Source organism: Ostrinia furnacalis, unplaced genomic scaffold, assembly GCF_004193835.3.
Source record: "Ostrinia furnacalis isolate ACB-3 unplaced genomic scaffold, ASM419383v2 OfSCF1632, whole genome shotgun sequence".
Lineage (NCBI taxonomy): Eukaryota > Metazoa > Arthropoda > Insecta > Lepidoptera > Crambidae > Ostrinia > Ostrinia furnacalis.
The window spans coordinates 195,313-218,777 of record NW_021131871.1 but is presented as its reverse complement, the minus strand read 5'-3'; the positions used below and the strand labels follow the sequence as shown (position 1 = coordinate 218,777).

The window sequence follows — 23,465 nt, the reverse complement described above, 5'->3', positions numbered from 1 at the left end:
TTTAACTCACGTAAAGTTGTTAATAACGAACGACATAAACCTGCGGCATTCCCAAGATATTAATATTGTTGTATCGACAATGTATCAAGTTTTTAATAGTTTTTGGCACTGTACAGTATTGCACAATGTTATAAAGTACAGTAGGTACCTACCCGTTAGTGTGTCAATGAGTTAGTACGTGTATATGTATAGGCTGTTGGTTGTTGAATGGCGAATTTAGATATTGGAAGTTTTCAGTTGAAATGTGTTTTTGCTCCGTGAATTCTGTATCTTCCTCCATGTAACACATGTCAGAGACCGACTCCCAGCCACAGTGTTGGTTGCTCCGCTCCGATTAGTCCATATTAGTGATTGATGCATGATCGGTGACTTTTCTGTATAGATCAAACTGCAGCTAACATTCCACACGAAGTTTACTTGTCATTTTGATTCAAGTAGTGTCTTTCAATTAGCTTCGAAGAGATTCCTCGATCCTGACATACACAGCAATACGAACTGTCCTACAATTAGTAAAGACCACTTGGTCGAGCGACTTTATATTAATTTATTGTAATCCAAATGCTTATGTGTACCCATTCAGCTAGAATACGCTCAAAGTATCAACGTAATCAAATCAATAATATCCTATCAATATTTTCACTAGAATATTTAAATAAAGAATATGCAATGCATAAATGTTAATTTTTGTTGCACGTTGTTTTTTGAGCGACGCTGTTTTTAATGCATGTTTTGTCTGTCTTGCATGCAGGGATTCGGTTTTGTAACATTCGCAAATAGTGGTGATGCGGAGCGAGCACGAGAGCGTCTTCACGGCACCGTGGTTGAGGGCAGAAAGATAGAGGTGTGCATGACTCAATGAATACCATCCGTAGCACTATGTAACTTATAACATCCCGCTCCTACGCCACGCCCACCGCAACCTGCGCTCGTCTGCTCTGTAGTATTGTCACGCTAGCGCCGGCCGCCGCGCGCCGCGCCAGCCGCGCCTTAGCACTAAGTATGCCGACATCTAATCCACAAACAAACCTTATTTATTTTATCCCTTTACTCTCTAGACGGTCATTTAATATGCCGATCGAATGAGAGAGTCTCACAGAGAATGTAGAACGAACCGTACCGTCAATGCCGCAGAGGTAAGATTACAAATACAAATTTTAGTCCATTATAATATCTATTTGTTCTGAAACACACAAAGTACTAACATGATAATGATGACTTTGTGACATTCATTTTTTTATTTTCGAAAATTCAATCCCGTATGGTTTTCCTCCTCATTCCTTTCAACACCTTCCAGTGTCAAACGTCTTACGCAATAGAGTTACCTAAATTGTTGTAGCTATTTCTGGAAATTCAAACTAATTTTGAAATCTCTTGCCAATACTTTGCAAAGACCTTTGACACGAACATTGGCTGACTTTACTGTACTATTAATAGCTTACTACTAACTATTTTTCTTGTATATTTTTATTATAAATGTCAAGTAAAGCAAAAATGGGTTCGAATCCCGTTGGTTAACTTTAAATATCAAAGTATAAATTTTTGAAAGTAAATAAAATATTATTTAATACATATTAGTAAGTAGAGTAAAAATATAATTCAGTTTACTTTTGTTTTGTTTGCTTTAATTAGTTAATTTCTTTTATTTGAAAGTCAGCCAAATCTGTTTTTTTAGACTTAAAAACATGTTCTGACATAATGTTTACTTCCAAATCAGGTTAATAATGCTACAGCGAGAGTGCAGACAAAGAAACCACCAACTGTACCCAACGGTGAGTGAGAATTATTACCTTTACTAATTTTATTTTTATTTCATTGATAATGATCTACCAACCAGTTATTTAAATATAATATAAAAAACACATTTGTGAACTCTCTTTTGCATTATTAGCTTAACGCATTCTATAAAATTACAAACTAACATTAACTCAGTAGATTTCCCCTCACAGTTTACAATATTATGACTGCAAGTTTCACACTAACTGATGTCTTATAATAAATTTAACCGCCCACACTTGTAATGACATATAATGCATCTTGGGATTTTTCTCTTTAACCCATCCAGTCATACTGACTAGAAACGGATCAGTTCCCACTCTGGGTGAGAGAGCTGGATTTATAAAGATCGGTGTTGTCCACTTCAATGTAACTTTACATGTTGGCTAGATCCGTTGTCTGAATGCAACTAGGTGAATGCTATTTAGAGAATGAGTCCACTGTCAGCAGCCGGAGACAGTCTGCGCCTGGGCACGCGGGCGAACTTGCGCAGTTGCGTTATGCACTCAATATCACATTACACTAAAAGCTATTATCACATGACCTCGTTACTCTTAAACTCATCCACCGCTACGGTTCACTTTGTTTGGTTCTGACGCGCCAGTAGTTGACATGTCTAGGCTGTCTCCGGCCTCACTGTTTGCCTGAAGACATCTCTGTGTCCGAACGAAAACACCCAACTATTAGACGGCTTGCTAGATCCATATTATACACCTTCTTTAAGCTATTGACAAGATATGATTACTGTTAATTATCTTGACGTTTGCTGGAATGAATGTTATTTCGGTCTTGCACTGTCAATTTCAATTTTGTAGTTGAGAATGTGTTAGGTTTGTCTTTTATGTGTCTAGCCTTAGAAGTGCCGATTAATTTATAGCTCATTTCTAATTTATTCAAATTTATTTTGTTTCAGTGTGCGTCCCATGGCCTGAAGGTAAGACAGAAAGAAATAATTATGTATGATATATCATTTATTCAATCAAAAGCTTTCGCGTTTACATTAATAATTGTAACATTCATACGAGCATGATTTTTCTTTACTTAATGTGGTGGGAATATGCGGTTGATTAGATTTGTTGCTCGATGAAATGAATGTAACCTGTCGAATTTACAGCATTGGTAAAGTTGCCCCGACGGCCATGTTTCTTTAGAGCAGTAAAACTTAACCGAGTCATCCTCGGTCCTCGGTCACCGTGTTGGCCAGGCATATTTAACGTGGACATTTATCAATAATAAAGAATACGCGATCAGATAAGCTGTAACGCAGCATGGCCATATGATCCTGATTCTGTTTAATTTGTGAATTATGTCTGAACGCTCAGCATCGTCATTTGATTCGCATCCTAGTGCATATTTAGAGTAACATAGTTTATTTCGTGAATAACGTATGTACGAGCGATGTATTTACTCGCTTTTCGACTATAACTACTAAAACACCTAATAGCAGTTGTGCGTCGGCGTTCCTTTCGAATGTGGCATTTCTTTGCTGCAGTTTACAGTAACGAATTGAACTCTGTATAGACTGGGGACATCGACATTAAAGTCGTGGATTAATGGTAACCAAACTTGCATATTCAGTCTGGCAAGCAAATATCGAAAACCATTCATTTATTGCTCCATCGTAAACGAGAGGTGATGAAGGGTTTCGATGGTGTAGTTAGGGTTGCCAACTTTTCTTTCAAAATATAAAGTATATCAGAGGTCGGAGAAGGAAAACAGACAGTATTAAAAAAAAAAAAAAACAGTATAGCTCTACAACGCGTACTTAAATGTGGTGTTGGGCATTTACTTTTAAAAATATCTATGGATACTAGTGATGCTAGCTGAAAACAGTATTTTGTATACTTTATTTTTGTTCAACAGTAAAAAGTATAATTTAGTGAAAAACAGTATAATACTGTTCAAAACAGTATAGTTGGCAACCCTAGGTGTAGTTCATACTGAAATAATCGGGGTTAAACGGGCGATACCGAGTTGCGAGGGTATAGAGGCGCGATGTATGCGCAGGGCTGCGGGTGTCCGGCGTGACGTGGCCCTGGCTCGGCGCGGCGCCGGCGGCCGCGCCCGCGCCGCCGCTCGTGCTGGCGCCGCGCGCCGCCCAGCGACGCAGGTACCCCCTCCCCGCATGTTAGCTCTCCCGTGTGTTGCATGTAGCGGCCGGGCTGCGCCGCGCGCCCCGCCCCGCCGCGCCCCCGCCCCCGCCCCCGCACAACCACGTGACTCTCCCGCACGTCCTGCCCCGCGCCGCCGCCTACGCGACGCAGTTGCACGCGTATGCACCGTGAGTACCCACACTAGCCACCCGCCCGCGCCAGGCGCCATCGACCTACCCGCGCTCCCAGTTCCTTTCACATTAGTTTCTTAAATTAATTCATTTCATTACTTTTGCTCAATTTATACAGGGTGTTAGGTAAATGGGTATATGAGCCGACACTAGCCCATGTTAACATAGGCATATAAATGGTATGGTGAAGTCAGAAATTTGATATCTTCATTTTAATTATTTTAATTTTCATACAAAATAATTTGATAAAATCCGATTTGTATGAAAATTAAAAAAATTACAATGATGATATCAAATTTCTGACTTCACCATACCATTTATATGACCATGTTAACATGGGCTAGTGTCGGCTCATATACCCATTTACCTAACACCCTGTATTGTAAGGCACTTATTTTATTATTTTTGTTAAATTTAATAGTGCTATTGATTTTTAGTGTTTATAAAATTTAAACCACTACCTTTTCATTGTCTATCTTTGCCAATAAAAACAATGTTACACATTATTTGAATTAGCTGCTTTCATATCGATCAGATTTGACTTGTACTCAATTTAATAAAATACATGATATTTGATTGTTACCACCACAGGAGACCGAGCTATTGTTGTCAATATGGTCCGAAGTAACCTCACCCCTTTCCTCCCACCCTCCGAATCCTGATCCGAACCCCGTCCTTGTATGATTCACACGGTATGAAGTTTTAATACTTACACTTGTTAGATTAACGTATCAGCACAACCAACACCCGTAATTAGTTAGCACACTTGTTTGATCTGTAACTAACATTTAACAATAAACCTAACTAGTTTGCTCAAGCTCAGTAAACGCTTTACATGTTAATAATGCATAACAATAACGTAGCAAATATTATAGATGTTTAATAGTTTTGCATAACTGTTAGAAATATTATTTTAAATAGGGATGTCCCAAAACTTAGTGTAAGCAAGCAGCAAAACTAGTTTCATGAGAAATACAGAATTACTTCTGAAGAATTTAGACATTAGAATTCAATAAAAAATATAAACTAGCAATTCTTCAAGATATTTAATTGATTTGTTTGTTTAATTTCAGAATTATTTAGGTAAAACCTTAGGTTAAAGCTATGACTTATAAACATTTAATCTCATTCAGATGTAATAAAAGAGCGTAACTACTTCTGCTCTTGACACTACAGTATTGTGACGTCGTCTTAAGAAGTAGATTTTACTCGCATAATAAAATAATGTAATCAGTAGTTCGTATTTGTAGTTACTTTTGCATATTACAGTAGATTTTTTTTAATGCTTTAAGTAATTAAGGCACTCAACGTATATTTTCAAATCAAATTATTACAGATTATAATTATATTTATGTACAGATAATATTGTGTAATTACATGTGACTTCGTTTTACTTCCAGTGTATATTACGACCCATTCTTAGCAGCGGCTGCAACAGCTGACTCCAACTACAGACTTCAGGTAAAAATTACACTTATTATGATTTTATCTTTTTATATTGCTTATACAAATGTCACATCAAAGAAATTTCCCTAGGCGTTATTCAATGAGTCGAAAACCATCGTACAGAAACGAACACCTTTATTTCATGGTTACCAGATCACGAAATACAAGCAACCTGCTATGTGAAGGTAGGCGAAATGTATGATGCACCATACAAATCGCCTACATTGAGTAGGTACAGTATCAAACTTGTGATCCGCCTATACTTTTTACTTTGGACATAAAGGTGTTCGTTCATTCATAGAACCAACTTCTTATGTCTTTGCAATGTATATTTGATTAATGATGCAAGTAATGAGAGCTATGAAGGTAATTGACGTGGAGGGCCGTGGTGACCGTGCGTGTGTTGTTGCAGGCCGCGAAGCCGGCAGCAGAGGTAACCCATCTCGCCTCTAGCGCTCGGTTTCAATTGTGACTGTATCAGTATCTCTTTCGCTTCCTGATTCATGTTTACACCACGCTAGCATAAGTTGTATTATTCATCGTGAAGTGAGTGCTGGGATTTTGTTTGCTCCTTATTCGTATGGTCCTATTGGTTGGTAATCCACCGTAATGCAGGGTGCACTGTGTTTGTGATAACGAGTCGGAGAGCACTGGCGAGGCCGCCCCGCGACCGCGCGGTTTGCTTACTGTTGAGTTTATTATCCTTGTTCGTTGGTATTGTGGTGGGTGATTTAGTTTAGGCGTTTGCTCAAGCTGTGAGTTGACTCGATCTGATGCTAATTTATTATCATGCTCCGAGTAGAACATTGAGCCCACAAAATTTAATTGCAACTTTCGACGTTTACTAACAATCACCATGTAGTATAGTAACAGTATTTTTCTATTTTATTTTATTTAGTTTGTGTCGTTTTACATTATTTTGATCTTCTGTTTCTCTAATTAGTGCATGCCAATGAATCATAAAATCATCAGACCACAATTTTTTTGCGGCAAAAGCTATTTCAGAAACGCCCAGTTTGAATTTGTATTTTGTCGCAGAAAAATATGTCATCGTAGGACCGTGTGCGAGGAACGCTGCATGTTAATATGTAAATATAAGTAAAGTCTACACCGGCTCCTTATCGTGTACCTAAATAGTTTTCAATGCGTAATTCTATGCATCGTTCTAGCTTCTGTATTTCTGGCTACACAGATAAAATCTGCTATAAAATAAACTTTCTATCTCATCGGTTGGTGAGTACACCTCAAGCAAGAATATGGTAAGATAACATTTACAGGCGTTCTATCTGTTTTAAACGTGATTATATCCATAATATGTATTTTATTGATCAACTGAGCTGCAAACTCATCAGTGCTGGGGCCCGCATCATTCAGTGAATAACCAAACCACGCTATCGTGGATTGTGGGCTCATTGTTCGTTGTTTAAAGAAACACGAGTTCATTCATGAAACTGAAACGCGATGCCGTATTTATTTATTTTGATGGTTAGGCTGTGTACATATGTATTATATTAAATAACTTGATGAAAATCAGAGGGATTATTGTTTGCTTTTAATTTATTTACTAATTTCATTCAGTTTACAGTTCAGGAAATTAAGGGATTAATGTAATTGACTCTTCAAATGTTGCCGTTAGGTCATTTTACACACAAAACCTGTCTTATAACGGCTTCACCTACAGCTATCGGGTTAAGGCTCCGTCTAAAGCTTTGTTTAATAAGAACTGAAACTAAAGATGGAACTGATAACTGTCGTTGCACACGGGTAGTCGTTATAAATACTTCGCCTTTTAGCAAAGGTGTTTTAAGAATGCTACGCGTTCAGCGTAAATTTTAAATGCGCCGCATAACATGTCCGTGGTCGCGCTTGCAGGCCGCAGCGGCAGCGGCAGCGGCGGCGGCGCCCCTGCTGAAGTCGCCGCTGACGACGGCGCAGCACGCGGCGGCCGCGGCGGCGGCGGCCAACTACGGCGCCGCCGCGCGCGCAGCCGCCGCCGCCGTCAGCGCCGCGCCCGCTCCCACCGCGCTCGCGCCTCTAGCGACGTAAGTGATGCTTCCATCCAACTAATGTCTTATATTTCTTCTTTTTCATAATGACAATCAAATAACAACTGTCAGAATTCCGCCGAATAAAAAATCGGATTAAACTTAGACCTTGACACTATGTGAAGTTCGCGTGACGTCCCAGGCTTCCATTGAACTTAGGCGCGCTTTATCTCTCAATTTTCATTAGTATAAAAAAGTGAAAAATACGGACCGACTAATTCACTTTTGCTTTTTACCCAGAAACATCTCTATTGTGCCAATGTCAAGTGGAAAATTGATATACCTAACTCGAACAATAGAACATGTGTTTTAGTTCTATTGTTTTATGGATTCCGTGAAAACAAGTTTTCCGTAAGGTTTCAAGACGTCATCGGGGCGAAAGCAAATTGTTCACACGACACTCTCAATGCGTGCTTAATTAGTGAGGAGCTAAAGTAATACTTGTATGAATTTATTAAACAGTAATTTTTATTGCACACCACAAATGCTGAGATAATTATTATTCTACAAAGTTTTAGGAAAATAATAGAGAACGCTGGCATCCAGTAACTAAGCAAATTCTAAATAGTATACTGCCTACAAATTTCAGTTTTAACTCAATAGAAATTACCGAAGTTAATTAGATGCATTCTATTACAGACAGTCGATAGGGCATTTCCTAACAAATTGTCATTTAAAACGACAGTTTTTGATGCAATAAAAAATTAAATGCCACTTTCCCGGCCAAGTTTCTAAAATTACTTTTCAGGGGCTTGTAAAGACCCAACGAAACGTGAAGAATTTTCATTATTCATCGACCCTGTTATAAATAAACAACGTTTTTTGGCAGGTATGGCAGAGAATACGCAGACCCATACCTAGGGCACAGCATCGGCCCAGTCACGGGATATGGGGTAAGAAAACACTTTATTTTTTTCTTGTTGATTTGTACTTATTGTTTATTTGTGGTAATTTTTTTTCTTCTTCAAATTCGGTATATCTAAGTTCACTACATGAGTTTACCTCCCCTGTATATTAAAATTTACTTGAGTTTAACCTAATTAATTCTCCTTTTGCAGACTGCAGTCTACAGAAGCGGTTACAACAGATTTGCGCCATATTAAGCCAGTGGAACAAAGTTAACATTTTACTCGAATATGAAACTACCTTCACCTCTAACCTAACATGACAATGAACTCTCTTTGTAAACGTACAAACATAATTCATAATTAAGGTAACAGTAATAGTGCTAGCCGATTACTGTGTAAGTAAGCTTGGTAGCATAGAACTAACAGCCGACCGCCGCGGCCGGCGTCGGGAGAACTTATGAATACCAAAGTCATTAAAATTTCTAACGGAAATAGTTTATTAAGTTAAACTGTATTGTAAATTATTTGTATACCTAATGCTATACAAGTGCGAGCAGCTAAAGTAAGTGCTTTCGTTCTATTTAGATATTTGTAAGAGTTACTATTTTACTAATAACACATGAGTGAATGTGAATATCTACATAATAGTGTATGGTATTTTCTAGTGTAGATGTTAACCTTCTAATTGACAATAGAAATTTCATGTAAACGATATTTAGTGAGCTTTGCACTTGCATATCATAGAGAAAATTGTAAATAATATAAATCCAGAACACGTTTTTACTGTTTTAAACGTTAATAAAATCACTTTAAAATCGTTTCCAATCGCTCGCGTATTGCGAGGTCGATACAGGAATGTAATTCTCAATTATGTTTGATGAGACTCGTTTACAATCGCCCGCGGTTTGAACCTGAGCTCCACTAGATAGCTTCCAATCAACCCACTAGAATATTAATTCGTACCGGCCACTATTAGGTATTTATAATGCGGATTCACGTACTCTCGCATTCGCCGGGAGACAATAGAATTAACAACTCAAGAAGTACACTTCCAGAATGTGAATGTTTATATTTATAATCATTACATTTTATATGGTGCGATTTTTATACGGTGCCATTTATTTGGTTGTTGTTTTACAAATATATTTTTTCAAAAGTTACCTTCTAACCTATACATAATATTATACTGAATGAGTAATTTTAAATAGTTGTAGGATTGTTCTGCGTACCTTGTAGTACGGCGCCTCCGGCCGCCTCTCCCGGTTGTGGAGCGCCAAAGTTCATTCGTGTTCCCGAAATAGTCCTTATTTCAGCACTTGCTCTGTACATACAACTCGCTTCAAGCCGGCGTAGGTAATCTCAAGATGTTTACTTTTCAGTTGAACCTATTACCTGTAAATCGAAAGCGCTAATTAATAATTATTAATATTTTACTGAAAAGTAGGCGTAACGCTTTAGACGTAGATGTAAGAGAGAAGGGAACTCCCTCGAGTTCTCACATATCATTGAGATTTCTCCTTGTACTTTTGTTTTTGTTGTTTTCCCAACAGTGTAATTTTACAGTGCTATTTTAATACTTTTTAACCGATGTATTTTCGTTTTACGGAACAAACACGCGTACGGGTCCAACCCTTTAGACGTCGTAATGTTTAGATCTATAATAACATTTGCATTAGTGTTGTAAAGTATTGTAACATTGAATTCGCTCAACGTTTATACCAAAGCACAAAACCCATCGATTCGTACGTATCCGGAGCGTTTGCATGTCACTAACCACTTCTCAGTAGATTTCATAGTCTTTCAAATAGAAAAACTTTAAAAATCTATGAGTCACATAGATGATTCGGAACGAACAATTAATATTCTTAAGTTATATTACTGTAGTTTACTAAGTAATTTTCTCTATGGACATATCTGTTTGCCATCTAGAGTAGTCGTCGTATCTTTATCGAACAAAATGATTTTAGATCTGATAAAGTTTATTTGCTGTTACGGATGTGTCGTTCAATATGTAGTTCATTTGTAGAGAGTGTATCCTCGGAATGAGAGTGTGGCACTTTTATTTTTAAAAGTCTTCAGTTAGTTCAAGATAGGAAACAGGCACACGAACGCTACTAACATATCAAGTAACAAGTGAAGGCATGTTGAGGCCTCCGAAGTGACCCGCGCGAGTGCCCGCGGTTTTAGCTTTAACTCGCACGTGCGCGGGCGCCGCGCCCGCCGCCTCAAGTAGCAGTCCCATGACATTTTTGGTCTTGCAGATATTCTAGTCTTTACGCACAAACTACATAGTAAAGGTGCTTATTCGTAAAGAATTCATGTGATATTTACGGAATAAGTTCCGTATATCTGATCTTGATTTAAACGTATGCTCTTTCTTTTATTAGTATCTTATTTGTTAAGATCTTCGTGTCATATTTTTTTCTGTACGCTGAAGTTATACAGCTTCACTCATTTTTAGTGCCACTGGCTTTGTATTGTGTAAGTTGTAGTTATTACCTTATTTAGACGTAACTGTAGCCAGTCAAGTTGCAGCTTCGATCAACATTTTGTGCTTTACTGCTGAATACTCATGCGTGAATGTGTAATTTTAAGAAACCTATAGTTTTTTAAGTGATCTGTTTAAGTTTTTTAATGCAAGTTTTGTATCTAAGTACATTTAAAAGTACATGTGATTCTATTGATGGTTTTATGTATTAGTTTTATTAATATTTTTCTGGTGGTAACTGATGTCACAAATACTTACAGTAATAATGATTGTCGAATAAGTTTGCACAAGTAAGCTAAGCGTGTTTTTGACTAGCGGCCACAATGGAATCATTAAGTGATTGTAATTCGATTATTTGTTTTAAGAGCTAACCGTACCCTGCGTCTTAAACTCGCCGCAAACTTGATTGCTAGTGCTATGATAATAATCATTCTTTTATTATGTTAAACCATTTTAGCCATTTCAAGGTGATTACGATAATAAATCTCAAAAAACTAACTCAATTTCTCGTTTTATGCAAGACTTTTAAATCTAAGCCAAATTTTCACTTGGAGAAAAATTTGAATTTAAATGACATATCTGACAAAATGGTTAGTGTGCTACGATAAGATTTAAAAAAATCATCAAGAACAATGTATTATAAATATAATAATCATTAAATTAAGGATAATATGTATTTTGTAACGCGATTTGTTTCTCGGTTTTTATGAGATGTTAAATTAAAATTTCATACTATTCTCGTTTCTTTATGCTGTGCACAAATTATACGATCGACGGCTTCGATATTGTAATCATTAGATCTAAAATGAATTGTTAAAATATTGTGCATAATAAGTCATATCAGTAGTGTTGTTAGCGAATGTCGATGATCGCTTGGCGCCGAGCGCTCGCCCCGCGCCAGCCCCGCGCGGCACATCACACAACGTCACGTCATGGCGACTCGCTGGTTAAGGCGAGATGAGTCATGGGAACCGGATCATTGCTAGCTCTCAACAAATACCAGTTGAACGGTATCCATCGCTCTGCTCGTCTGGCCAGCGCACCCGCCAGCGAAGGCGCTAGCGCGGCCCCGAGCGCCGGCGGAGCCGCCAACTGTAAATAATGTTATCGGTGGACTCTCTACCGCATGTTGTGCATATAATTTTCCTTTTGTACCCTTTGCACCACCGGCCTGCACCACTGGTGGTGCAAAGGGTATTTTTTAATCCCTTTTGCACCACCAATAGTGCCGCCCTACCATTAACTGTAAAACGATTATCTATAATCATATAATTTTAATATTATAAAGAGGAAAGATTTGATCGTTTGTTTGTACTGAATAGGCTCCGAAACTACTGGACAGATTTGACAACATAACATAAAAATTAATAACAACCATTCATACCTACATACAACGAATAATTCCTAAAGTACCAGGGCAACATAATCATAAAGGAGCTATATCAAATTCTTCTTGGTTGATCCGAGAAATAAACATGTATCATAAATTAGCTCCTTTATGGTTATGTTGCCCTGGTACTTTAATCGTTGTATGTAGGATGTAGGCCCGGGGTATCGTGGGTCTGAAGTGAAATGTTTATAGGCACTTAAAACTTTTAGGTAGGTTTTGATTTATTTATAACATTTAAATTATTAAGTATTTTACAGTCTACTACTAGTTTTACAGTCGATGGTAGCACAGCACTATTTGTTGGTGGTGCAAGAGGGATTTAAAAATACCCTTTGCACCACCAGTGGTGCAGGCCGGTGGTGCAAAGGGTACAAAAGGATAATTTTTACCCTCGGGTTCATATTGTTAAAGTAGCCAGAGTTAATAAGTATCACTTGTTCGTCAATTGCACTCGTCGACGCTGTTCAGTTAGTGTAGTAGCGTACTCAGATATTAGCAGGGTTAAATTTTATGCCTATGTATCCGAGTGCGTAACGTTAAAGTCGTAGACGCGCCTCGCGCTCGTAGTGCACGATAGAGACATTCACGGTAGGCGCATCTACGAATTTAAGACAAATATTGTTATCTGTAATACTAAACGTGGGAACATAGGTAGACGTAGCGCATACTTTTATCGGTATCATAGAGCTCTGCCAGCTACACAATTTAGAGAAACGTTATAGAATGGTTGGGAGTAGTTTATTTTAATAATGGTAAATTACTGATGGTCGTACGTTGCGTCGCGCCACGCTGGCACGTCCGCGGCCGCCGCCGCCGCCGCCGGACCGCGCGCCGCCGCCGGTCGCCGGAGTATGCGCTACGCCGAGGGCGGGCCCTCCACTCGACCAGTATTTGGATACTAATACAGTGCTCAATTTCCATAAATGTATGTTGTACGTAATGTTAAAACTAAATGTTTTTGAAATTTAATGTGAACTACAATAGATTTGTTACATAATGAATGTCTTCCGTTTGGCACAGTTTATAGATTCAATGCACATTTTATTGTTGCACGTCGGTCCCGATGAGGAAGTGCAGTTTTAGAACGAACATTTTCGAGCCAAGTGCACAGCGAGCTCCCCTCGTACCATTTGTGATAAAGTTAATAATGAATAGAATTTCCTTTTTAGTGTGGCAATTTTTGATAAATTGCAAAGCTGATTTTCTCTTTATTGTAAATATATTTTTTTCAAAATGAGAAATATTGAATGAAGTGAATCATTTAAAGCCTTTGGCATTGTGTACTCATTTACGTTATTAATAAATTATAGTATGAATGTTTGTTTTTTATTTGGACATCACACCATCATCGCACCTTCCTATCTCTCTAAAGAATCAAATTAATCAGTAATGGAAATCGAATAAACAATTTGATCGTTATCATTGGTGACACGAAAGAATGACGTCGAGGACTTTATTATTTTTCGAACGGCGATTATCACTGAGGCACGAACGCGGCGAACGATTCGACACGACTCTACATTATAATCCGCCGCGGTAAACGAAGGAAAACTGCCAATGCCGGAGAGCGTTGATTGGGGGAGCGTGATAATATTATTAATGTTGATAAGATTGCAAGGTTCCTTGATAATAAATAGTAATCACTCCTTAGTGTGAAATAATTAAAACAATCGGAATGGCAAGATAATCTGGCGGAGTGATAACGAGTGCCGTTTTTCCAATCACGCAGTCGAAGCCCGATGCGCGAGCGCTGCCTAGCTCTCTATTTCCATAATTAGAAAAAAACAATGTGATATTTTCTGTGCCGGTGATAGATCAGAACATCAATATGGTGCTGTGTCCTCCGTTCCGGTGGTCATCCAAAGGTGGATTTTCTCTAAACAAAGTGCAACGCACGCATCCCGCTCGTCCCACACGACGCGAGACAATCGCAGTAAGTATTGGCTATAATCTGTTGTGTACCCTATAATTATTTACATTTGACCACCTAATGCTGCGTCTCCTTATCTGCAAACAATAGGTGTTAACTGATTGCAGTTATAACGCATAGAATGAAATTACACTGATTTAGACAGCTACTTTGGAAATGTAACATGACTTGGAAATACCTATTTAATATAGGTAGGGTTTGATGATTTAAAAAGATGCGTTATGTCTAAAATTATGGGGATCAGGGTAAAAATTACTTTAATCCAAAAGTCCTATTAGGTACCTAAACAAAAACGTCAGTTGTATAACAATGGTTAAAATCAGCTAGACTAGGCATATATCTACCTAAATTCTTTATTAGTACACAGTCCCTTTTCAGGGAAAGTTAAACAAGTTCCAAATAATAAATATATCGTGACTTACCACCACTTCGGAAGAACAACTGATGGACAGGTGGAAGAAGTGGCAGAAGAAACACAGTCTCATTTATATCCATAATTGTAGAGAAATGAAAGACCATTAACTTATTATGCACTTTCATTATAATTTTAATGCTTATTATCGCCGTAGAGATTAGGCATCGGGAATGTCCCTCGCCGACCTTCATATATCAAAATTGCCTTGGCATAATATTCTAGTTAATCTACTACCTACTTACCTATTTGTAAATTAAGTGCCGAATTAAATCTAAAATAAACGTACCTATGCTGAAAACGCCGCTTTCCTACAGTCTTAGACGGTAGAGCTATCACTTTGACCTTCGCTTTAACGTAAGCAGGTAAAAACTGAATCTTAACGTTCAGAAAATGTATCTGTCCTTTGCCTTCAGAAAGTTAACTGCTAGATATAATGTAATTAAGGATGTAGTTACACTGTCATTCAATAAATATTTAGAAGGTAGGTACTTAGTATAAAATAGTAAAAACATGAAGCAGGCAGTGATACCTACCACTTTCATTTAAAATCCAGCGGAAACAAAAAGCAATTTAAGAAACAATAATCAATGTATTGTAGATAGGCTACATAAAAGTAGGAATTAAGATAAAAATTAAGTATTGTGATAGTGGGTTAAATCACTGCAAAGATAACAGTAATATGAAACAAAATAATTTTACGATTTGCTTTTTTAATCTCACGTCATAGCTTTCAAAAATTAGATCTCAATTGAAGTACCTAATGTAACTTTATGTTACTTTATTTCTCTTTAAGAATGACCTTTGTTACTCGAACCTACTCATATTGAAAATGTTTTTAGGCATAAATGAGGCATCTTTATTATAGGACTTTTACGTACCTATCAATTTACTTTTTAATGTGAAATATGAATTATACCAATACATTTCAGATATTTCCCGAGGCGTTAGGAGAGTTTTCATCAAGGAGCAATGGAGAAATTACAAATGGATACTCTCCAGCGCCGAACAAGATCAGTAGCTTGTCTGCTGTTGACCCGTCCGTTATTGAAGACATCAAAAAGACCAGTGCTGTGAGCCAGCAGAGCAGAGAATCCAGATCCAGTCACATGGATGCAGACAGCGGCGTAGTGGATGACCGAAAAAGTAGTGCAGGTCGTAAGACTATTGCCGACTTAGTCCGAATTGACCCTAATAAACAAGAGCGCAAAAGAAGAGCAGTTATTGCACCCCCGGTGACCGTCGACGCCTCGGATCTACAGTATGATAAATTTGAAAAAGATCAAAGGTAAGTTTCTTTTAGACAAACAAAACACTGTCACACAGTCTTTCTGCCAACCTACCAATTTGATATAACAAACAGTCGGATACTTATTATTCAGCTACAGCTACTTCGTAGGCAAGAGGTTACTTCTACGGGAAAATGATGATTATTTAAACTACTTTGAATATTTATAGATCTGCTGCACAAATCAGTAAAGCCGTTATGGCTAATGATTTCTTGAGGAATTTGATGGACGAAGAAAGACTGAAAGCCGTTGTGGAAGCCATGAGCTCGCAGGACTGTCCAGCAGGCAGTCTCATTATCCGGGAAGGGGAGAGTGGCAGCCACCTGTACGTTTCAGCACATGGACAGTTCGAAGTCTTGAAAGGAGGCCAAGTGGTCGGCGCCTTCGGAGCCGGTGAAGCGTTTGGCGAATTAGCAATTTTATACAAAGCCAAACGATTCGCATCTATACGCTGTAAGTGAATTTTCAGATAGATCCAGTTTATTAAGTATTTATACCGTTTGATAGAGCTTGCGAAGCACTTTCAGAATCAGTAACGAGTATTTCGATAATATTTTGTGTAGTTCGAGTAAGATCACTTATCGTATCCACCCTATATACCTAACTACCTACTTATTTTTCTTTTGTGACAAACTTCAAGCAAAATGATTGACTCCATAAAAGTAGGTAATCGCTATTTATATGTATCGCAATTATTGTATCAATCAAAGTTGTTATAATAGTACAAGCTTTGCTTAGTTTGGGACTAGAAGCGCAGTGTAAAATGTCCAAGGATATTTATTTATTATTATTATAAGTAATCTGTTAATCCGCAATAAAAGATATTATTGTTTTCCATCTAAATAATCACCACAGTATTTGTTTACATCGTTCAGGTATAACAGAAGCGAAAGTATGGACGCTGGAGAGGCGAGTGTTCCAGAAGATCATGGTGCGCAGCGGGCGTCAGGAGCAAGAAGATAACGTGCGATTCCTCGCGTCAGTGCCCTTGCTGCAGGGCATCCACCCCATTGAACTCACTAAGATATCCGGGTTCTTGAAGAGGGTATGTAAATTGGGTAAATGGGTTAAACAGCGTTGACTTGAATTATGTATTTTATGACAGGCGAGTGACCTACTGGTTGACCTTCATAGGTTGGGTTTTTATTGGCTGTCAAGCTGCAGATCCTGGCTATAAAGGAGTTGTAGGGGTAGGAACGAGAGGTGGTAATAGTTCCGTGACCAAATCGTTGGTTTTGTTATTATAGGAGTTCTTCTCAGCTGGTACGGCTGTTGTGCGACAAGGGGATCGTGGGGACAAGTTTTACATCATCCGTGGTGGTACCGTAGTGGTGACGAAGCGAGAGGGCGACGCGGGAGAGAACCGCGTGGGCACGCTGCGGCGAGGAGACTACTTCGGCGAGCAAGCGTTGCTACATGAGGACCGGCGGCTGGCCACCGTCACGGCGCAGCCGCCCGGAGTTGAATGCCTCACCCTTGAACGAGGGTAAGTTCTGTTCTTTCTAGATGCTAGGTATGAACAAAACCATTCAGTTCTTCTCATATTCACATAAGTAAGTATTGCATATTGTATCTGTGTGTCACGGTTCAGAGCAATACATGGCATTGAATGGCACCTACCTACTTAGATCAGACCAACTTAACTGATTAACCTACTACGTTCCGAACTTCCGACATTCATCTGTTGCACAAGTCAAATTTTGTGCAAATTCGTTTTACTTTTTACAAACCATCTACTTAGTCCCAAACTAAGTAAAGCATTAGTGTTTCTCTTTCAGGCCTTTCACAGAACTACTGGGTGATCTAGATGAATTGAGACTAAAACGGCATACAGTGCCGCGACCCTCCCAGCAAAGCAAGACATCGCAAGTCAGAAGCGGTTTGTATTATCACTTTTAATCTAAACACGTTAGTCGTATCGTATAGTGTGTGTTTAAATTAACAATTAAATAGGATGAAATACTAAGTAGAATAATAACAATAGTAATAAAAAGATTACATTATGACACTGCTCGGTACTTTAAATTCTTTGTTCAGGTAGTACCTTTTAATAATGACGTCACATAATGATTAATGTAATGACAATGTACTGAAAGATAACGTTCAGCTTATTAATATAGCTTATTAATATAAAGTGAATAATAATTGATCAACAATAAATTATGTAGGTAGATTAGGTACATTTAGTTTTTCATACGGGTTTCTGAAAAACTGATCCATGAAAACTTTTTTATTAGTAGGCCTACCTACTTCACAAAGTCGTTCGTCACCCACGAAATGCTTTCCCATATTGGAGACAAAATTATGTAGTAGGAACACATCTGTTTCTGAAAATTCATTTAATCCTGAATGAAAATGAAAAATGAAATGAAAATATTTTTATTAAATAAACACTTAAATTACAAAATAAGTGCCGCACTCGTAAAAGGTTAACCTGTGTACGAGAGTCAGGAGGAATACTTACTTAGTTACACGATTTCTTGTATGTAATTCTCTCTCGCAATAAAATTTTGCTGCCGTGGCCAAATTTTTCTCATTTTAACCCCTCAGAGTTCGAGTACGTGGAACTAAAAGACTTGGAGATCGTTGGCACGATGGGCGTGGGCGGCTTCGGGCGGGTCGAGCTGGTGCAGTACCGGCCCGACAAGACCATCACCTTCGCGCTCAAGTGCCTCAAGAAGATCGACATGGTCCAGCAGCAGCAGCAGGAGCACGCCTACAACGAGAAGCACATTATGATGGCGTGCGACAGTCCTTTCTTATGCAAGTGAGCAGATCGAATTCCTGTCTTCATTAAAGTTCTGGCAACTCACGAGGCGAGTGAGCTTTACTTGTGTGTACCACACCACGCGATAAAGCACACTCGCTATACATAGTATAAAACAAAGTCGCTTTCGGCTGTTTGACCCTATCAACCCTATGTATGCTTAGATCTTTAAAACTTACGCAACGGATTTATGGAACAGTAAGTTTTATATGTCATAAAATATGCATATCAGCATTGCACATGTGCGAAGTCGGAGAGAGACGCTATCTTCCTTATAAGTTAAGCACTTCAAGTTTAGGAAACGTGTCGAGAGATTCTCGAGAAACAAAACAATTTTCATAACAAAACTTAATCAAAGCTCAGTTATTGATAGTAACATTTTCAAAGATTTAATTTTAAAATAGAGTGGTGTGAGTTGTTCCATCAATTAGTTGCTCATTGATATCCTTTCTTCATCAGTTATACATAAAGATAACTACTATTTTCGTCGCGCTCAGTTGCTTCTGTAAGATTAATGAACGAAATCTGCACTGCATTTAAGCCTGTTTTTTGATTGCTTTTTTCATCCGTCTTCCTTTTTCCGAGTCCATTTATTAGTTTTACGCATTTAAATAGATAAAAAATATTTCAACAGCTACAGGATTGCTGTCACCCGTAACAGAGCAATCATTTTTTGGTTATTTCGAAATCATGACATTCTCGGTCACGCATAATGGCAGTAGCATCCATGGGCAGTAGCTATAGCCTCATATAAACATGAAGGCGTGTCTAGATAATTTGGTATGTATGATCCTCGTATGATCGAATCGAGAGACAGCAGCGACATCGAACTCATAAAAATGTAAATTTTCTACAAAGCATACTATCGCTATAGAAAATAAGTTTTCATCGAACCTTAGGAAAATTTAAAACACTTTAGTCACCTTGATTTCCTTTGGTAGGTAGCAATTAATGGTCTAACTAGCCTTATAGCTAAACCAACTGTTCGTGTAGCCAACTAATAATCTTTTTCGCAGTTGTTAAACTGTCATAGGGAAAAGCTTCAACACATAATTTATAAATCAATGGATTACTAATAGCGATTAATCACGTAACAGTAACCGCATAGTACTTTGTCAACAGGCTCTACCGCACGTTCAAAGACAACAAGTACATCTATTTCCTAATGGAGCCGGTGCTGGGCGGCGACTTGTGGACCATCCTGCAGAAGCAGCGCTTCTTCCCAGAGAACGTGTCGCGATTCATGACCGCCTGCGTGGTCGAGGCCTTCCAGTACCTGCACTCCAAGGACATCATCTTCCGGGATCTCAAGCCGGAGAACTTGATGCTGGATAAGAACGGCTATATCAAATTGGTAGGTCACTTAATGTTTTTGCTGAGTAAATCTCAAACAATGATTTCATCATTGAAAAATATTTGCCTTTGTTTTAGGTTGATTTTGGGTTTGCGAAGAGAATATCGGCAAACAGTAAAACTTGGACATTTGCGGGAACTCCCGAATATGTTGCACCAGAAATTGTGCTCAATAAGGTCAGTAAATAACGTAGGTAATTACGTCAACGTCGTTTTCTTTTCGAGCTTTCTGGAAAATCTATAACCTATTAACCTAAGCTAGAATTTTCCGTAGTGAATGAGAAAATAAAGTGAAACAATATGACGTTCAGAGTAATTTTCGTATGTCACTTTAAAGGGACACGACCGTGCAGTGGACTGCTGGGCGCTGGGGGTGTTTATTCACGAGCTGCTGGTGGGCAAGCCGCCCTTCCGCGCCACCGGCGGCGACCACATGAAGACTTACACCCTGATACTGCGCGGGATCGATGCCGTGGCATTCCACCCGCGCGTCTCCAACTCCGCCAAGAACCTCATTCGGAAGCTGTGTCGTGCTGTACCGGCCGAGCGACTTGGGTACCTCAAGAACGGAATGGATGACGTTAAAAACCAGAAGTAAGTGACTTACAACTCTCAAATACTCACTCACACTCACTTAACACCAGGTGCGATTGCGGTCAAATACCTGCCTTGTCTAGCATAAAAAAAACCATCTCGCATATTTTGATGTCGACCCGAGTTCATAATCTTGAGGCAATGGTCACATTTCAGGCTCTTAGTTAGAGTAAATCGGGACTATTCCCACCTCTCGCTCCCACCACTGCAACTCCTGTGTAGCCAGGATCTACAGCTTGACCGCCACAAAAACCCAACCAATTAAGGTCAAGTTTTTCTTAGTTCGAGTAAGTATAGCTGCATTTTGCATTTTCTGCAAAATCATATTACTTACTTAAATCACAAGACTTCACTTCCACGCAACAATACTAGAGCTGCTCGAATTCTCACACAGAGGTATTATTATGTAATAGTGGCATGTTTCATGCAACGCTCACCGACGTGTTTATTATACACAAACCCGAGCTCTGAAACATACGTAACCCACATAATAATTATAATGGTACAGTACCTATAATAATCAGTTCACCTACAGTTAAGTAGGTAGGTACACTTATTACGCGAGAATGTCTGAATCAATAGGTTTTGGTTTTCTTACATTTAAATTTCTGATAAAATTAATAATTTCTGATAACTAATCCACTTATAGTGAAACGAGCTATGCGATGCACATTTAAGATTAAATGAAGAAATGCGTCATTAAATGGAATAAATGAATGCATTTCTCGTTAAATAGATAAATACTTTTTACATTTACGAGTAGATGTGGTAGTTTGTCATGCATGCATAAATGAAAAAGATAAGAACATGTTTAAATACAGGGTGGAGATTTACTCGTATGTCCCTGCATTAATGAATGTGATCAAGTTTATCAAAAATAAAGATCAAAATGCACTTTTAGAATAGACACAACATGATTCTTTGATGTCGTTGAGGTAGAGCGCAAATTTTTATGAAGAAACAAAAACTTATACACGAATTTAATGGTAAAATTGGTTTAATAAGCATAACCAAACCAACTACTTACTGGTTACTGCATATAGGAAATCGCCATCCTGTATTTAGAACACTGGGCTCGGCGAGTTGCGTTCTGTCTGCATTGTCGGTAGAGAAATTTAACTTTCTACAATGTGGTTTTTCCTCTATTTCCAGATGGTTCCTCGGATTTGACTGGGAAGGCCTACGCGAGCGCCGGCTGAAAGCGCCGCTGGTGCAACCCGTCGCCAACGACTGGGACCTTTCCAACTTCGAAAAGTATCCCAAAGACAAACTGCCTCCAGATGAGACGTCGGGTTGGGACATAGACTTCTGATCAATTAATAGAAGACTTGATCAAGAAATGTTTTACATGGAAAAGTACTTTTCAATTATGTAAATATTTTCCACAAATCATGGAGATACTTTTCATGGGCTTTCAAAATGTTGTTTCTACATAGATTTTGAGTAGAAACACCCACGATGTTACTTGTGGTACACAGTTCCACGCGCTAATGAGCCAGCTTTTCAATAACCAATAATTTTATTCCACGAGCATTTTTATATAAGATAGTTTCGTGCAAAATGATTAATTTTTAACTAAAGTTCTCAACGTGAATCGTACAACAGTCCCGGCCGATAGAATACAACGAGTTGCCTTAAATGGTAAAATCCGTGTGAATGTGATGGGAACCGTACACCATCAACTGGGTCAAATGTACAAGTCTTTTGATTTCTTGGTGTACAGGCGTTGAGTCATCAAACTTCTGTGGCATTTGTGGCAATTTTGTAATTTGTGTGCGACTTTCCAACAAAAACGTAAAGCCTATTGTGTTGACGATTGTACATAGTCATATACACCTCCACAAAAACCAAAACCTAGCACAAAATAGAATTAAAAGCCGAGATTATTCATTTATTTAGGATAAGTTAAATGTAATAATAATTTAAGATGTACTTAACTAAATGAATGTGTAAGAATAATAATAAAGCAAGATAGAAATAAATAAAATAAAAAATATTTTTATGTCCAAATCATAATAGAGATACTAAAACATTAGTTAATATGCTTTGTACCTAACTAGAACACAAAAAAACTCAAGTGTTGTTCCTTCAAAATTGGCTTTTAATGAAATAGTGATAAATTGACTGTTCTGTGAATGCAGCTATCATAACGTTCATAGCAGAATCTAACCCTGATACGATCCGTCACGCAATGGTTGCATTCCCTTGATACTTATTATTACCTGCTATTTATTACCATACTAAATAGTGTGTGTTTCAGTCATTACATAATGTACCCAGCGGATTGATAAACAATAGTACCTAGTTCATGCGCTTATTCATAACTTCATAATTAATAACTGCATAATTCTATTATTTTATCCAAACTAAGTAGTTTTAATTGGCGATGTGTAAATAAAATAACATACATGCTATATTCTAATTAAGTTGTAAAATAAAGTTTGTACGTTTATACTGATTTTGTGAGTTTTTATCATTTCCCAAGTAGATCGAGAACGTCCATTCAAAAGAAACTAGCAATTTTTTAATAAATTATGATAGGTAAAAAAAACCTACTAAAACAGAGATTGACACTGAACTGTTTAATGTTGTGTAACCGTCTCTGATTGCATTTGCATTAAAGTCGATGTAATTTGGGTTTAATTGCTAGAAAAAACACCAGTTTCTATTGGCGTGGACTATAGCATCGAATGGGTGCGTAGAAGAACGCACACGTGTTGTTCGATGCGCAAACGCATTGCCTGAATGGAGGTCAGTGGGGGAATAAACCTGCGCGCGCATTGCTCCGTGCCCTTTATCGGGGTCACTTAGCCACTACTTATTCATTTTAGTAACCGTTATTTATA

At 38.2% G+C, this 23,465-nt stretch overlaps 2 protein-coding genes across 6 annotated transcripts in view; both read left to right on the top strand.

Annotated features, from left to right (window-relative positions):
* Nucleotides 1-11,971, top strand: part of Rbfox1 (RNA-binding Fox protein 1) — a 64,188-nt gene extending 52,217 nt beyond the window's left edge. For 3 of the 5 annotated variants that reach the window (XM_028304989.1, XM_028304987.1, XM_028304990.1), the window contains 9 exons: nt 749-841; nt 1,715-1,769; nt 2,687-2,707; nt 3,781-3,883; nt 5,458-5,518; nt 5,916-5,936; nt 7,376-7,545; nt 8,378-8,441; nt 8,607-11,971. In XM_028304989.1, the coding sequence (XP_028160790.1) occupies nt 749-841; nt 1,715-1,769; nt 2,687-2,707; nt 3,781-3,883; nt 5,458-5,518; nt 5,916-5,936; nt 7,376-7,545; nt 8,378-8,441; nt 8,607-8,651 (633 nt within the window). In that variant the 3' untranslated portion in view covers nt 8,652-11,971. The remainder of the gene's footprint in view (nt 1-748; nt 842-1,714; nt 1,770-2,686; nt 2,708-3,780; nt 3,884-5,457; nt 5,519-5,915; nt 5,937-7,375; nt 7,546-8,377; nt 8,442-8,606) is intronic. The other 2 variants (XM_028304991.1, XM_028304988.1) reach the window with 2 other exon arrangements.
* Nucleotides 11,972-13,888: 1,917 nt separating this feature from the next.
* LOC114353143 (cGMP-dependent protein kinase, isozyme 1) lies at nt 13,889-23,078 on the top strand. The gene is made up of 11 exons (XM_028304986.1): nt 13,889-14,207; nt 15,549-15,904; nt 16,075-16,358; nt 16,781-16,950; nt 17,153-17,391; nt 17,684-17,784; nt 18,456-18,672; nt 19,795-20,026; nt 20,104-20,202; nt 20,363-20,619; nt 21,772-23,078. Exons 1-11 carry the CDS (start codon nt 14,103-14,105, stop codon nt 21,929-21,931), a joined length of 2,220 nt encoding a protein of 739 aa, XP_028160787.1. The 5' UTR covers nt 13,889-14,102; the 3' UTR covers nt 21,932-23,078.
* The last annotated feature ends 387 nt before the right edge of the window (nt 23,079-23,465 follow it).